The sequence below is a fragment of the Cupressus sempervirens genome, chromosome 10 (genome assembly GCF_028749045.1).
Source record: "Cupressus sempervirens isolate cs-2001-9-10 chromosome 10, ASM2874904v1, whole genome shotgun sequence".
NCBI classification, from domain to species: domain Eukaryota; kingdom Viridiplantae; phylum Streptophyta; class Pinopsida; order Cupressales; family Cupressaceae; genus Cupressus; species Cupressus sempervirens.
Window position 1 is genome coordinate 708,734,642 of NC_143127.1, and position 17,255 is coordinate 708,751,896.

A 17,255-nucleotide genomic window follows, 5' to 3' on the forward strand; every position below is an offset into this window, starting at 1 on the left:
AGTTGGTAACAATGTAGCTTTTCATATTACAAGGATTGGATCTATATTACTCTTGATAGTAAGACTAACACTGATGATGTTTACTTTGTTGATGGTTTGAAACATAATTTGTTAAGTGTTGGATAGTTGGTAGACAAGGGATATCTATTATAGTTTATAGAGAAGACTTGCATTATCAAAGACAAAGATGGTAAGCTGATTGGTACTGGAACCAGATCTAAAGATAATGTATTTTAGTTGAATCCTATTGAAATAACATGTTTGCTTGAAAAGGTTGACAACAGTTGGTTACAACATTGAAGGTTCTATCATATAAACTTTGGTAATATTGTGAAATTTAGTAGTACATTTGTAGTGAGAGATCTCCCTAAGATTATTAAGCCTACTAATGTTATTTGCAACAAATGTATTTTGGCTAAGCAGAGGAAAGTGTCTTTTCCTAGCAAGAAGTTCTCTACTATAGAGAAATTAGAGTTTGTTCACAAAGATCTAAGTGGTCCTGCAAGAACCAGAGGATTCTATGGTGAAAGGTACTTAATGATTTTTGTTGATGACTTCACTAGGATGATGTGGGTAGCATTTCTTAAAGAGAAGTATAAAGCTTTTGAGAAATTTAAGATATTCAAGAACAGAGTTGAAAATGAATCTGGTGTCAAAATTAAATGTTTGAGATGAGACAGAGGAGGAGAGTTCACCTCTAAAGAGTTCAACATGTTCTATGAAGAGAATGGAATCAAAAGACAATTATCTTCACTAAGAATACTTGAACAAAATGCAATTGTTGAAAGAAGGAACAAGTCAGTAGCAAAAGCAACAAGAGTGATGTTATTTGAGAATGATATCTCAAAGGCATTTTGGAGAGAAGCAGTTAACACTATAGTATATACTTTGAACAGAGTACATATCAGAAAAGGTATGAGCAAGACACCCTATGAGTTATGGTTTGGTCACTCACCATTAGTCAAGTATTTTAGAATATTTGGAAGTAAGTGTTACATAAAAAGAGATGATGACATTGATAAGTTTGATCCTAGAAGTGATGAAGGTATGTTTCTTGGTTACTCATTGAAAACTCTGTTTCTTACTCAACCATCTAATAGGTATTTCTCCTAAAAAGAAATCTCCTCCACTTGTATTTTTTCTATCATCAACATTACCATCCCAATCTACATTAGTATAGACTTTAAGTATAAAGTCATCATCTTGTTTGTAACACAATCCAAAACCTTGAGTTCCTATAAGATATATGAATATCCTCTTGACTATAGTAAAGTTTATTTCCTTTAGGATTATAGGAAAAAATAGTAACTATTCCAACATCACGTGTAATATCTGGTCTAGTATGCACATCATATTGTAACTTTTTAATCATTGGTCTATATTATGTTTCATTTACCTATGCACTTGTATCCTCCTTTGATAATTTCACTTCAGTCACCATAGGTGCACCGGCTAGTTTTGACTCATCCATTCCAAATGTTTTCAAGGTTTCCTTTACATACTTAGAATGAGTCACATATATTTCACTCTTTGTTTGATGGGCTTATAAGCCAGTGAAAAATTTGATCTCACCAAACATAGACATCTCAAAATTCCTTAATCATTTGATCAACAAATAATTTACATAGAAAATCATTACCACCAAATATAATGTCATCCATAGATATTTCACCAATCAACACCATGTTTTTAGATTCACATTTTTTTTTTGCTTTTATTGGCTCTTGGTATGCTCTTTTCCTTCTTCAAAAAACATGTATATTTTCATCTTATGGATGTAAAATTTTATATATACATAGATACATATATAAAAAACATTAAAAATCCAATGAAATAATAAAAAATGCTAACCTCTTTAGAAAAAGAATTTCGCTACATTAAACCATTTTAGTGTTCCAAGATGATCTTGGTCTAGTAAATGTATCTGCATTTACTATCATTTACTCATAAACCTCTCCATATCTATAGATCTTATTCTTATTGTACCATTTTTTTTTTCCAATAATTGCTTGAATAATTTTTTTGAAAATGTATTTTGATACTAAATGTCACGCTTAATAAAAATGAATGGTTTTTTTTTCTTTCATCCTGGCCATATTTATGATTGTCAATAGAAACAAGTCTTTTACTTTTGTTTGAAAAAATCATCAGTAATAGTTGAACTAAAGAAGGCATTGGTAATGCCAGATGGTAGGACAAAATAAGTTGTGATTCAATGTTGAAGGTTTCTTTATGCATCTAGGATTAAATTGGGTATATTTTCCATAATTTTTTTGATAGAGCCATTTAGTATGCCCCCTTCAAACATAGCTACCACTTTGCTTTTATATTCACCATAGTTTTAGAGGCAAGTTGACTTTGAAACTTCTAAAAGACACCAATATATTTTAATATCTTTAATGACTATCCATATGTTGTGCAAACACACCATTATGTTATGCTATGATGGATTCCAAATACCATTTTAGACAAAGTATATGTGAGCTCGTGGATTTGGCTCTATCTCAAATAATCTATACAAAGCCTATGAAAAAAGGATTTACTGTGCCATAAGAATAATTGAAGTTTTACTAGTCTTTACAACAAATTCATACCATTTAGAAAAAAAAAAAAAAAAAAACAAATTCATACCATTTTAATATTATGGCAAGTACATATAACATTTCTAAAAAGAGCATATTGCATAATTATAATGATGAGTGCGGGGCAAGCTAGGGTTTCTTGTGGTAAAGGGGCCAACAATGGTGGTGGCAAGGAATCTGATGATGTCAAGCCAGACGAATGGAGGGTGCTTTCTAAACTTATGCCTTATTGGTTTTTCCATGGTATGGGAGTGATTTTTACAAAGATAGGGACTATGCTTCTTTCTTCTAGGAGATTTTCTGACCTGGGGGATGCTTGCTTCTTAGAGGTATTTCTCTATAGAGGGAGGATCCCTGGTGTTATTGGTGTTCCATTGGAACAATGGGGGATCTTCCTTGATGATGCCCTCATCTTTTTTTCATGTGAGAAGTCAGATGTTTTCTCCTTCATGGTTCTACCAAGGGTGCTCTACTTCTGGGTTTGTCAGATCTGGGGACTCTTTGATGGGTTTGTGGTTCGTAGTGATGGATCTATCTATTCCATTTATTTTTTGAGCTTTGGTTCTCTTTTTATGATTTCAAAGGTGCATATTGCTCAGATCCTTGAGTGGGCTCTGTTATTTGGCCTTCTTTTTTGTTGTCTTCTAGCTTTTGTTTTCTCTGAGGGGCCCTCTTTGGCTCCTTACTTTTGGCCGAGTGCAAATTTATTTCTTGGGGTGTTTCCTAGTTGCAAAGTCTTCATCCTTTGGTTTCTATGGAGGAATTTGTGATGGTGCCTGTATTACCCCCCAGAGTTTTCTATTAAGGTAAAACCTCACCTTGGGTTTCAAAGGCACCTTTAGATGAATTTTTACTTTGAGGGATGGGTCCTACTATTGTTTATCTACCACATAACTCTTATTGAGGTCGTGATATGTTGTGTGGATGTGGTTGATATTGAGTGGGAAATTCTCATAATGTCAATGTTTGGATGATGGAGTGGTCTTTGAAGAAGGTTTCTTTGGGGAGTCTCTTCCTCCACATTATCCGTATTAAGGTGGGATCCCTTTCTTTTGAGGTAGAAGGGAGAAATGCTGGATGGATTGTTCCTGTTACTCTTCTGCTGGTGAAGAATATTCCTCCTAAGCAGGTGACTTGGAGTTTATTGGGTTCTTCCTCTATGTTTTTTCTGAAGTTGCTTTTGACTCTAATCAAGCTAGAGTTCATGCTTGTGATTTGGTGATTGAGATAACCTATGTTGAAGGGGATGGTAGTAGGGTTGCCATTGTTGCATAGTCTCTCCACCCCAAAAATATGTTTTATGATCTTTCCTCCCACAACTTCTATTGAGGGGGATCCCTTCACTATTGAAGTGGATAGAGATTATGTTCGGGGATGAAATAATTTTGGCAATACTGATCAGAACAGGTGGTTCTGGTGGCCATGGACCTTTGGCCACAATGGTGGTAGAAGAATATACCATCTTTTCCTGCATATGATGATGAAAGAAGAATGGGCTATCCATTGCCTAGATATGCCAGTGAAAGAAGAACATGCTATCTATTGTCCAAGATTGGTAACTAGGTCTTTTGAGGATGGGATTGTCTTCCCCTCTTTTTTTTTCTTACTATGACAAATGGTTGTTGTTTGTTTTAAAGGACTCTTTTGGGATCTTTGCTCTTGTTTTTGGTTTAAGAATATTGCTAGTGTGGGGGCTTGTCCCATGTTGATCCTTAGCAATGTGGACCATGGTCGGTGGGTTTTTGCATTTAGACCTTTGTTTTTGACAGAGGTAGACTTTAGTTGAGGTTGTTTGTATCTAGCTATTTGGCACTAGGTTCAGTTATTTCTAACATTGTCTAGTGTTTGCTATTTGTACCATGGGTCAAAATCCTCTTGTTGCTTTTTATATTCAAAAACATTTATGAAAAGAAGTTACATAGTATTGATGCTTAAAGCCTTCTACTTTTAGGTTTCATCTCACAAGTGAACATTGCAAAAAACTTTGTGTATAAGTTTCTCGGTGTATGCTTTCAGCTTTGACTATAATCTATTTGCATGTGCACAAGAAATCAAATAATTTGTAGGGTCATTATTAAGATGGTGTTGGCTCCCAATTTAACAGAATTTGAACAACGAAGTATGCAAGGCAAGAATGCGTCTATGGGCAACTATCTCCAATAATGGACACAATTTACCAAGAACCTATGCCAACTATATGGCTATACTCCTTCTGCACTTTAGGCTCTACAAAACCTAGGCGGGTGGACCTATAGATTCTTTATATGGTACCAGTTATCAAAGCATACACTGAATCTAATATGAAGCAGATAAAACCCTTATTTCTCCTGATAACTCATGAAATAACATCAATCTATAGTAGCTAAATGCAGATCTAGGAACCTCATAAGCTGAGTGAGGGTATTCTATTATAACTCTTCAACATGAAAGGGGAAAAGCATTTGATTATTGATGTTGAGTTTCAACAAATCCTCAAATATGCATAAGTATAACAAGTGATCCTATAACTGATCAGTGCCTAATCCATTAGGTAATTCCATGAATTCAAAACATACATCTGTGACATCAGGACATATTCTGTATACCCAGACATCAGATCTATCTAATCACCTTGTGATTCAGACATCAGTATTCATTTAGATCTCATTCTCACAAAATATCCTTCTCAAGTAACCAGTAACCTTGTTAGAATATATCAAGCATTTACTTGGCCCTTTGGTCCAATAGCAAAATACATCAAACATACAACCTGAAGGGGATGCAAATGGATCTTAGATCTTTGTTCCAAGACCACATAAGACTTACAGATTGTTGAGACAGGAGACAAGAACCATAATGAAACTAGTGAAATTACTGCTCATATGTATTCATTTCCTTGAAACTATACATTCAGATGCACAACATAAAAACATGAAAACACCTAACACATCAGAACATGCTGTATTATCTACACCACTGCTATTCACATGAAAGAATTATGCTAAAGTATGGTATCACAGTCAAGGAAACACATCAAAACTAGAACCAAAATATGGTCTCACAGTAATGTTCAAATTTTCTCCCCAGAACTAGAACCTACTGGTTTCTCAGTCACAAAAAACTGGAACCCCTCGAATGACAAAAAGAAAGAATGATATAGACAAAATGAATTCCCAAATCTGATATGCAACTGCCACCTGTTCACTTAGAATTCAATCCTTCTCAGCTGAAAAACATCTCTCTTCTTTCTTTCCATTTTGATATGATCTTATTTCATCATTTTCTGTAACAAACTTGCAAAATATCCTTTTCTAAATGATGAAAGCTGTGTGAGTCACCAAAATATCTTAACCGCCTTATGAGAAAGCTAGTAAAATTTGGTTTTTACTGAGTGAATATGATCAAAATTCGACCCAAACTATACTTTCACTACCTTTTAACTACATTCAAGTCATCACCATGCTAGGAAACAATTATGAACTTTCATACTTGAATACAGTTGCAATTTTGGTACCTGAGAGAAAACCTTATGTAATTCAAACAGACAACTTCCTGTGTAAAAACTGACTTCGGAATAGAAAAATTTAGATTCCCACGATTCTGACGGTATATGATAAGGCATATCTAGCCTCTTGGAAACCCCCAAAAAGTTGAAATGAAAATGACTCCCCTACTAGAACACTTAGTCTGCAACATCTTTAATTTTTAAATTTTTGAAAAATTAAAAAATTTCTAAAGTTAAAACTTTAGAGTTATCCCCTTTTCAATTTAAAATCTGCACAGGACATTTAAAATTAAAAATTTTGATATTTTAAACATCTTTAAATTCCCTTGTCCTTTAAATTTAGGGTCAACCCCAGGTTTGACTGGCTTGATGACACATGTCACTCATTAATTGGCTTACACAATCTGCATCATCTGCCACGTGTCGTCACCATATCAACCCTCGCTATGTTGCTATTTGATTGAACAACCGCCACGTCATTAGCAACATAACGACAGAATGACACATGTCATCCTCTGCCACATCATCACCTGCTTCGAGCCTAATGACATGTGTCAGCACCACCTTCACCCTCGCTATGTTGACATAGTTAACTAGTGAGCACTTCTGGTTGGCGAGTTAGCAACATCCCTCCGATTGGGACTCGTGTCGCCATCTCCTTCCATGGTCTATTTCCTGCCATTGTTGCCATAGTTAACTAGCGAGCACTTCTGGTTGGCGAGTTAGCGACATCCCTTCGATCGGGATATGTGTCGCAATCTCCTTCCATCGGGACACGTGTCACAATCTCCTTCCACGGTCTATTTCCTGCCATGTCATCACGAGTGCGACTTTGTTTAAAAATTTCTTCCTCACGACCCGCCAGATGTCCTTCACAACCACTTAATTCTTGGGCCCCGCCCACATGCCACAACGTTGCCTTTGAAAAGGTTTTTCTTTTTAAGAAAACTGCCGTCTGTGTAAAGTTTTATTTAAAAACTTAAAAGGCATTACCACATTAAATGTGGGATAAAGCTCTTGTAACTTTTACCTTGCCTTTTGACTGCTGCGTGTGTTGCGTGAGCTCTTTCTCTTTTTACTGGTCGCGGAATGCTGGGTAATTTGCATGATATTGGCTGCAGCTTCCTTTTCTTGCATTTGCACAAGGTTTTCATGCTTACTGCCTGGGCTCCTAACACCTGTCACGACTTCTTTCAATGGCGGCTTTATTCAAACTTGTCTGCTCCTGCAGGTTTAAACTCTTCCTTAACATGCCTTCGGCTACTTCCAATCTGCCTCTTTCTCTGCTATATCTTGCTTTGGCGTGAGCTCGTTTTGAAATGCGTGGAGATGTTTTTAATTGGCAGCGATGGCTTTTACTGTGGCTTCTTTGCATATTCACAATTACCGGTGTCTCTTCAGTATTCGCTTCACGCCACATATATCCCCAGTGGGGAAACATGTTGAGCAGACTGAATTTTCCAAAACCTAAATGCTTCAAATAAGCAAAGCACGCATTTTGCATTTCATGGCGGAAGCCAATCTCTTGAATGAATAGACCCAATTTGGGTGCTTCTTCAATCGGTTGAATGGATCTCTGTACTTTCAATGTCCTCTATTAATGGCAGTCGCACCTCTGATAGGCTCGCGGATTAAGGCACAGAACCCAAATCCGAATTGCCCTTGAATCCATTAAGCAGTATATACCTGCTAATCCCGTATCAAAAACATCTTCAATTTTCACCAATGCTCTGTGAATCCCTTCCATTCCTCCCTCACCTCCATCGGTCTCTGCATTTCACAAGTCATGAAACAATGGGAAGAGAAAATCTATGGACAGATCTATCAATCTGATTTCAAAGCCAATGAGAAGGCATAGTCTAAACATCCTTGGACAGGGGCAACTAAAAGTGTCTCTTTACCACGTGAATATGCCAAATTACAGTGCTTCGTTTGTTCTTTTATGTGCCCATCAATTCCAATACTCTGGCTTAAGTAAGTCAGGCTCTCCTCCAGTCGTTTCAGTAGGAATAACTGCAACCTTAGGATTCTCAACAGTTTTGGATCAAAGCTCATCTCACATTTAACCATGTGAAACCGTCGTCTTTTAAACAAATGATGCCTACCTTCATCAAATTAAACAAATCTAGGATACACATCGGACTCAATGGAACTCATTTTAAGGGATGATCCCATAATAGCTTTTCATCTTTCAAGGCAAGAGCATATTCCTCTCCTTTATTGTAAATATCTTGAAAATCATCTTGTCATGTCATTTTTCTTATTCTAATTTCACTACTGGCATTCTATCCTCAGTTTTCCAACTTCCCTTTGAACAATTTGATGCAATTAGCTGGGCCCCAAAGCGGGTCCGACTAAATTTTTTTTGTTTATGAATGATTGAACCTTCAAATTGATCTGTTCCTTATCTCGAACTTGACTGAAAGAAAATTGGATCTCAGACTAATCATTTAAAAATCATTTAATTACTGATTTGCACACTATCAATTTTGTGCCAGGAGGTCCATTGACTGGCCTTAAAAACTTATCCAAACACTTGACCAGGCTTTGAAATTTGACCCATTGATTCTCTGTCCTATGTACTTTCACCTTGTCAGATCTCATCTTATGATGAATTTCCAGTCAGAAGATATTGACCGTTAGATTTGCCTTCTCAGAATTACCTGCACAAAAACATGTCAGAAAACCATAAACTAGGTTTGGAATCGGCTTTGAAAATTGGGTAAATGAGCACATGGGGAAATGAAAACTGGGGCATTGGTTCTTTGTCATAAGGACATTATGGATCTGCAATTTGGGCTCATGACGAATCACAGGATGCAAATGACGATCGGTCAAAGTAGGCTACTTGGATTTGCAGACTGGAAACAATGTCAGAAAAGTGTTTTTTACAAATGGAATTGACCTAGAAAAGTGTGCAGACGGATTCGTCAAAGCTTGCAAACTAACACACTTGAAGTATTTTCAGAGGACAACATAGGGGTACAATCCATTTGATCTCACGTATCACGGATTAGGAGTTATAATACCACAAATAGGGCTTCCAACAAATCTACAAATGTTGACACCAGTAAAAAGATAAAAATTGCGTTTGAAAACTGCTCAAACGTATTCGTCATAAGATGAACCCTGACACATAACAAGTCTTTAACGTGTACAATGCAACACAAAAAGAAATTAAAAATTTCAGTTAACTGGGTCAAAGTTATAGCACATCAAACAGGGCCTCCCATAATTTAGAATTAATTGCAAAAGCATGAAAACAGTAACTGACCAACTTTAAGGGATTCAAAATCTAGTCAAATAGACTCAAAACGACTCGAAACCTAAAACGTAGGTTCTTGGATATGGACACTAGACACTCCCAAAGTGGTGAATCACAAAACATTTCTAGGTGTGAGATATTCAATCGCAAACACAACCTCCTGTCACTATTTGACACTCAAATGAAAATGCAAATTGACAATTTCTCAAAGTAAGACTTCGCCAAATGACTCGGAATGATGATTTAACTTCATGGAACACTTAGACAGGCTGAATATAGGGTGTTAGAAACATTAAACACCTTTTAGGCCTCAGACTGGCAATTGGGTACATAGGCATCAGAAAGCATTTATAGGGCTTAAAACATTCAACGGTGCTCAAAATCAGGGTCACAATTTTGAGCGCCAACAGATGGCATGCATGACTCGAGTGTTTATAATTAAGGATGCAACCTAAAAATGCTAAATATTCCATGCATTTATTCTCTCTTTAGATTAGGTTATCTACCAATTTGATTCTCATGGGCCATTGCATAGAAGAATGTACCGATAGAGAAATAGATTATTCAATAAATATATTTTGTTAGTAGTGGAATGATAGTAGAAGACATGACTACAAAATTTGGGAAATGTCTTATTAGTCTGACTGTTCTAGACCTTACAGACTAATTTTTAAATTGTATTGAATTTACTTATTTATGTTAAAATAGATAATTTCTATCTTTATTATGAGTGAAATAATTTAGCGACTTGTGCTAAAAGTTAGATTGTACAATAATTCACTACTTCTATAATTCAACATCTTAGTTGAAGGTTATTTTTCCAATTGAAACAAAGGGATAAACTTGCATTTGATCTTTGCGAGGTTGCAAAAAACATCATCACACACTAGCTCCAATTTGTTGGTCATTCTTAATTTGGCACGATTCTATGATGTGGATATAACTGTCAAAAAGAAGGATATGTACTTCAACATACATGAAACAATGATACTTTCTTTTCTTTTTCAGACATTAAAATATTTATTTTCAGCTTAAATAGGTCTACTCTTCAAAGCATCAACTATACTAGAAAATTACACTCTTGTGAATAGTTTATCATTTCTCCCCTAGAACTTGACTAAAACAAAATGACTAAAGAATATACAAAATTTTGTAATGTTAAAATACATCCAAATCTAATATGATGTGCAAACTTGATGTTATTATTAGATTATTTCCAACATGCTCCCTAGGTTGAGAAATGCTCCTTGAAAGTTGGAATATCACTAGCTTTTCTTATGAATAATTTAGTGCAATATATAAACTCAATTTTCCAATTGTTGCAATAAAAATATATTTTTCTTGTGACTATGTACATGTTTCTATATTAAGGATTGAGCATCCAAATTTTTTATTTAAATAAAGGTAAAGTGCTTTCAGATTTGACGTTACTACTCTCATATTCATATGCACAAATATGTGATCATATAATAGTAGAAAGTGTATTCTTGACTTGCATTTTGAGAAAAGAGTTGAATGTGTATGAACTGTCTGAATTGCATTTAACAAATTAAAAAATAGATCAATCTCTTAGGCACCTCCCTCTCTTCTCTCTTAATTAAATGTAATCTACTTGCTCGGATTTAAACTAACATACTCATGGTTTAACCACCATCAATTTTATTTCCAATAATTTCTTTTTTTTCATAATCTGCTTCCCACTCTTCACAGAAGGCAGGGACTTACTTCCATCCAAGGTTCGACATACATCGAAATTTGGCACATGTTTTTTTTTATGGAAAGGTACATAGATTACTAACAAGGCCCAAGAGGCAATCCACAAAGACATTTGTTTTGGCTATAAGAAGACACAGGAAACTCATTCAGCGGCTTCCCTTGAGGAATCTCTCCACACAATTTATTATAGCTCACGTTCAGCTTGCTCAGATTCGCTAGTTTTAACATCTCAGTGGGAATTTTTCCAGTAAGCCCGTTCTTTGACAGATCCAAAATCGTCAAATCAGTCAACTTGCCGATAGACGACGGAATACTTCCATAGAGCTTGTTGGAGTGGATATCAAGCGTCTGCAAGAGGCTGGAGAAATTGACGCCGCTGGAGAAGTCATAACTGAGCCGATTGTGTGACAGATTCGCGTGGCTCAAGAACGTCATGCTCTCGAAAAACTCAACCGCATTGCCGCTGATATTGTTGGAAGAGAGATCCACCAAAGTAAAAAACCGGGCGGCCCTGGGCTTCCAATCCTCCAGCCGCATGTCGATCCCACACCCAGCCAAACTCATCTCGAACCCGAAACTCGCGTTGGTGATCCAAGTGGGAATAGAATCGCCCAGCTTGAATTCATTGAATGACAAGTCCAAGAAGCTGGGAAGAAAAGACAGAGAAGGAAGGGGATTCGTGAGCCTGTTTCCGGAGACCTTGAAAGTACCCAGTTGGGTGAAGAGAGAAAAAGAAGTCGGGACTGGGCCTTCCAGAAAGTTTCTAGAAAGATCCAGATCGCCCAATCCTGAAATGTTGCCCAGAGATGCCGGAATGTAGCCCGTCAGCTGGTTGTCCTCCAGATGCAGCGCCGCCAGTTTGCTCAAACGACCGAGCGATGAAGGAATCTTGTGGGCCAGGTTGTTGTTGTTCAGAGAAAGGAAACCGAGCTCCGAGAGGTTTCCGTAAGAGGAAGGAATCTCGCCCACCAGTTCGTTATGTGAAATGTCCAGCAGAAAGAGCAACGGAATGGAGCCGATGGACTCGGGCAGAGAACCGTGGAACAGATTGTTGTTCAGTTTGACACTATCCAACCGGCTGAGATCACCCATCGCTTTCGGGATTGTGCCGGTTATCCGGTTGTCTTCAAGTTCCAGTACCTCCAGATTTCTCACGTTTGTAATGCCCGGCGGAATGATCCCCCGCAGCCTGTTCCCGCCCAGTCGGAGAACCCTCAGCTTGCTCAGCTGGGCTATCCATGATGGTATTTTTCCGATGAGATCGTTCTGCGATAGATCGAGCGTGTCGAGCTTTTGCAGGCGAGCGATTGAATTGGGGATTTTGCCGGTGATCCGTTTCCACGCCGGAAGACGTATGTAGAGAATCTCGGTGAGATCGGCGATGGAGTGGGAGAGCGTGCCGGCCATGTAGATGGAGCTGTTGGATGGATCGAAGGAGCGCAGATCGATCATTATCACTCTGCCCGTGTTGAGATCACAACCGACTCCGTTCCAGTTGCCGTTGCAGCAGTCGGTTACTTTTCCCCACGAGCTCAGAACTCCCGTCGGGTCTTCATTTATGGCCTCCTTTATTTCCAGCAGGGCTCTTCTCTCTGCTTCCATACACTGTGCGTCTGCTGCAACTCGAGTAAAACACAGAGCATATACTGAAAGAAACGCTATGAGCTCCATTGCAGAGCCCATGGATAAACACAAGGATTCGATCTAACTTTTCCTGAATGAAGAAGATCAGCTGATCCATAAATTTATCGTAAGCCTAAGAAATTTGTATATAAAGAGAGAGTGCTCGTGAAGGATGGAGATTGCGTAAGCTTGAGCCATTGGCATATTGAAGCAAGTGATAGTTTTTTCTTGAATCTTATGGCTCTCGTTGACCAATTAGTTTATCATTTGTCCGGTGCACGATAGAGTTTGGAACATTTAATTTTTTTGCATGATGTCAAGTGAAAAGCAGACCAATGGGAACTATTATAGGCAGTCATGGGTGGCAACCTCTATGCAGCATCTCCAATGCCGCATTTACTGTTATTATTAATTAATTGAAAAATAAAAACAATGATTATAATATTTTTAAATCCATATAGAAACTGTGGTGAGTGGTGATACGGTTCGGATTAAAAGAGATCACGTGTTAAGTCAATTTTTAATGAAGTGATAAACAAGCTTTTTGGCGTTGACGAATCTACCTTCAATTCCATTTATTTCAAATGGATTATTTCTTGAATTAGAATTCATTATCCCATTGTTTTGTATGCCATTATTTTTTAATTTTCTTTTACGATTATTTTGTTTAATTTTTTTTAATGTAAAGGTTACTACATAAAAGAATCTATTTTTGTGAGCGAATTGACTAAATTTACATTGAAATTGATTTAATTTGTATCTATTTCTAATGATCCTTTAGATTTTATTTTATCTACTTCTTAAAATTGATTTAAAATTGATTACATAATTTTTAGAAATAATCAAATAATTTAAGTTGATATTGATTTTGTTTGTATTTATTTCTAATGTTTATGTTCAATTATACTTCATTCGTCTGTTAAGATAAAACTTAAATTTATTAGATTTCTTTAAGTTTAATGACCTAGTCTCTAGAAATGAATTAGGAGTTCTTTTTTTTTAAATTTAAATTTTAGGTCAAATATTTCTCTCAAAAGTGTCATTATGAGTTGACCTAAGAGTGAAAAAAACTTGATGTATGACAAGATTATGTTGAATGGGAAAACCTAATCAATGTATTAAAGATGAGCACAATCATCAACTTATAATTATGAGTTAGTGTTGTGTATTAGATAAGTATGTTTGGATTAAAAACGTACTAAAGTGAAGAGAAATATAATGTCAAAATATTTGCATGCTTTTAATTTCCTTTTCAATTCTTATTTTGTTTATTAAAATTATAGTCTAGAGTGACTGAGTTTTCAAGCCAAAGGGGAAAGGATGGGGCATAATAGGCAACTGTTTAGAAAAAAAAAAAGTGCAAATGAAGTCAATGATTTGTCCATTGAGAATGCGATTAAGGATGAGAAAACCTCCTTTCCAAATTAAAATATTTCATGACTGAGAAATGCACCAGATCCCAAAGAGGAGGGAATTTAAATATGTCAGTCATTTTGATGTCCTCTTTATCTTTTTTTCCTTCTTCTAAAGAAGTTGCACACAAATTTCTTGTTATCTCCACTCCTTCTGTTAATCTTTGCAACTCAATCTTGTTGCTTGCGAAATAGGCTCTCAAGTAACTTCAAACTTTAGTATCCCAATTACTAGCTACTTTGTTGATAATTTGAATGACTCTAAATTTGTGAATAAATTTACAATGCTTATAGAATTTACGTGATTCATTATGTTTCTCTCATCAAATCCATCTTGGAAAATCATAATAATTTATATCTTCTAGTGTCTTGTTTAGTTATTATTTACTTGACTTAATCGTTTGAAAATCAATCAACCAAACTATGAAGTTGCTCTATTAAGAAATGACTTCATCAATTAAATTTTCAACAAAATATTAATTAAAAAAAAAAAACTGACTTCAATATCTTGATAACGCTCTAGCTAACAAAACTAAAATTAACTAATCAAATTTGTCTTCACTAATTATCACTTTCTTTCACTCGTTAACAAATATTTATCCTTAAATTCAAACCCAACGATTATAATAATAATTATTATAATAACAGTTCATATATAGATACCTACGACTTATTTAATATCTGCCCGTACCAAAGTCTTTTCAAATATTATGTCCCACCATTTATTTTATGTAATAGCAAATCACAGAGTACACTTTTGCCCTTATTCTGAGAAAGTACCTATGCAGATTAGGTACAAGGTCCAAGAGGCAATCCACAAAGACACTTGTTCTGGGCATAGGAAGACACAGGAAACTCGTTCAGCGGCTTCCCTTGAGGAATCTCTCCACACAGCTTGTTATAGCTCACGTTCAGTTCCGTCAGATTGCTTAAATTTAACATCTCAGTGGGAATTTTTCCAGTAAGCCCATTTTTTGAGAGATCCAAAGTCGTCAAATCAGTCAAGTTGCCAATAGAAGCAGAAATGCTTCCATACAAATGATTGGAATGGAGATCGAGCGTCTGTAAGAAGCGGGGAAAACTGACTGTGCTGGAGAAGTCATAGCTCAGCTGATTGTTTGACAAATTAGCGTGGCGCAGGAACGTCATTGCCTCGAAAAACTCGACCGCACTGCCGCTGATGTTGTTGGAAGAGAGATCGAAGGAGAGGAAAGTCTGGGCGGCCACCCAGTCCTTCAGACTCGGCTCCCAGTCTTCCAGCCGCATGTCGATTCCACAACCGGCCAAGCTGATCTCGTTCCCGAAGCTCGAATTGGTGATCCAGGTGGGAATAGAATTACCCATCTTGAATTCGTTGAATGACAAGTCCAAGAAGGTGGGAAGGAAAGGCAGAGAAGGAATAGGATTCGTGAGCCTGTTTCCGGAGACCTTGAAAGTATCCAGAAACGTCAGGAGCGAAAAAGAGGTCGGCATAGGGCCTTCCAGAAAGTTTCTGGAAAGATCCAGATTGTTCATTCTTGAAAGGTTGCCCAGGGATGCCGGAATGGAGCCCGTCAGCTGGTTGTCCTCCAAATGCAGCCAAAAGAGTCTGTTCAAACGACCGAGCGCGGAAGGAATTGAGTAAGCCAGCTTGTTGTTGTTCAACGACAGCATACCAAGCTGCGAGAGGTTTCCGTAAGAGGAAGGAATGCTGCCCACCAGCTCGTTATGCGAAGCGTCCAGCAGAAAGAGCGTTGGTATGGAACCCATGGACTCCGGCAGGGAGCCGTAGAATAGATTGTTGTTCAGTCGGACAGTATCCAGCCGGCTCAGGTTACCCATTGCGCGGGGGATTGTGCCGGTTATCTGGTTCTCTTCGATTTCCAGCACCGCCAGATTGCTCATCGTTGTGATGGCCGGCGGGATGACCCCCCGCAGCCTGTTCCTCGACAGCCTGAGTACCCTCAGCTTGCTCAGACTTGGTATCCACGACGGCATTTTGCCGGTGAAATCGTTGTCAGCTAGATCCAGCAGGTCGAGCTTTTGGAGGCGGGCGATTGAATCGGGGATTTTGCCGGTGATGTTTCTCCACCTGGGAAGTTGCAAGTAGGTGAGCTCGTTGAGATCGCCGATGGCTTTGGAGAGCGTGCCGGCCATGAAGAGAGATGTGTTCGATGGATCGGAGGGGGCCAGTTGGATCATTGTAACTTTGCTCGTGTTGGCGTCGCAGCTCACTCCGCTCCAGTTGCAACACACGGCGTTTCCTCCCCACGAGCTCAGGACACCCGTCGGGTCTTCTTTAATGCCCGCCTTTATTTTCAGCAGGGCTTTTCTGTCTGCTTTGTTGCATTGCGCGTCCACCGAGACTCGGCTTAAGCACAGAGCATATATTGAAAGCAGCACTACGAGCTGCACTACAGAAGAGCCCATTGATTCACAAGATTTGTATTAAAACTTGTACTGGATGGAGAAGACTGGAAAATCTAGACATTTATAGAAAAGCCATGGTATTTAAAAATAAAGAAGTCGCGCCGATACGTACGTTTTCGGCTGGCCTTCCATCGTTTCCCGATCCTGAAGGACAGAGTTGTATATTTTATCAGCATAAGCTGCATGACAGAGTTCGAAACATTTGTATTTGCAGAAAGTCAACGAAAAAAAAGGCATATCCTCCGAAATAGGATGCACTAGACAATGGACTGTTGTATGTTCAAAGTCATCGCGATTGTCCAGTTTGAGAAGGATACAAGTAGAGCGGAATCGATTCCCTATTGTAAAAACACTATCGTGGGTTCGTGTAGGGGTATAAGGGAGGATAAGGTTCAGGAAAAAATGGTAGTCACATGTGTTACACCTATCTTAACGAAGCGATAAACAATTGCGAGGTAGTGGAGATATCTGTACACACAAGGGATGAGGTTCACTTTATAAAGGTAATCTCATGTTAGACCTATCTTAGTCGAGCGAGAACTTATTGGCAACTCTTTTTATATTAAAATTGAACACCATTATTTCAAATGGGTCTTTCCTTCAATTAGTGGTCATTATCCTTTGCGTATGATCTTACATCTGTAGTCTTGTCACAGCATACGAGTTAAATATCATATATTAAAGTTTGATTTCTAAATAGAAGCGTTTAATAGTTAAAATCAACTTATTTTTTCAAAGCTTAATTTCTTTCTTAGTATAAATTG

General features: G+C 37.6%; 2 protein-coding genes across 2 annotated transcripts; both read right to left on the reverse strand.

Moving 5' to 3' along the window:
* Positions 1–11,125: 11,125 nt before the first annotated feature.
* On the reverse strand, positions 11,126–12,730 carry LOC149535786 (uncharacterized). Its single transcript, XM_089806172.1, has 2 exons — positions 11,856–12,730; positions 11,126–11,279 (listed from the first exon to the last, which is right to left on the reverse strand). Exons 1-2 carry the CDS (start codon positions 12,728–12,730, stop codon positions 11,126–11,128), a joined length of 1,029 nt encoding a protein of 342 aa, XP_089662298.1.
* Positions 12,731–14,847: 2,117 nt separating this feature from the next.
* Positions 14,848–16,491, reverse strand: LOC149535787 (uncharacterized). The gene is made up of 2 exons (XM_089806173.1): positions 15,620–16,491; positions 14,848–15,028 (listed from the first exon to the last, which is right to left on the reverse strand). The coding sequence occupies exons 1-2, from the start codon at positions 16,489–16,491 to the stop codon at positions 14,872–14,874; spliced, it is 1,029 nt and encodes a 342-aa protein (XP_089662299.1). The 3' UTR covers positions 14,848–14,871.
* Between the last annotated feature and the right edge of the window lie 764 nt (positions 16,492–17,255).

What these genes read in the sequence shown, in the direction of transcription:
- LOC149535787 (XM_089806173.1), bottom strand. Translation starts at nt 16,491, where the DNA reads ATGGGCTCTTCTGTAGTGCAGCTCGTAGTGCTGCTTTCAATATATGCT. An exon ending in CTGACGGGCTCCATTCCGGC is followed by an intron (nt 15,029 to 15,619) that starts ATCCCTGGGCAA and finishes AAAAATTCCCAC; the next exon opens with TGAGATGTTAAATTTAAGCA.
- LOC149535786 (XM_089806172.1), bottom strand. Translation starts at nt 12,730, where the DNA reads ATGGGCTCTGCAATGGAGCTCATAGCGTTTCTTTCAGTATATGCTCTG. An exon ending in CTGACGGGCTACATTCCGGC is followed by an intron (nt 11,280 to 11,855) that starts ATCTCTGGGCAA and finishes AAAAATTCCCAC; the next exon opens with TGAGATGTTAAAACTAGCGA.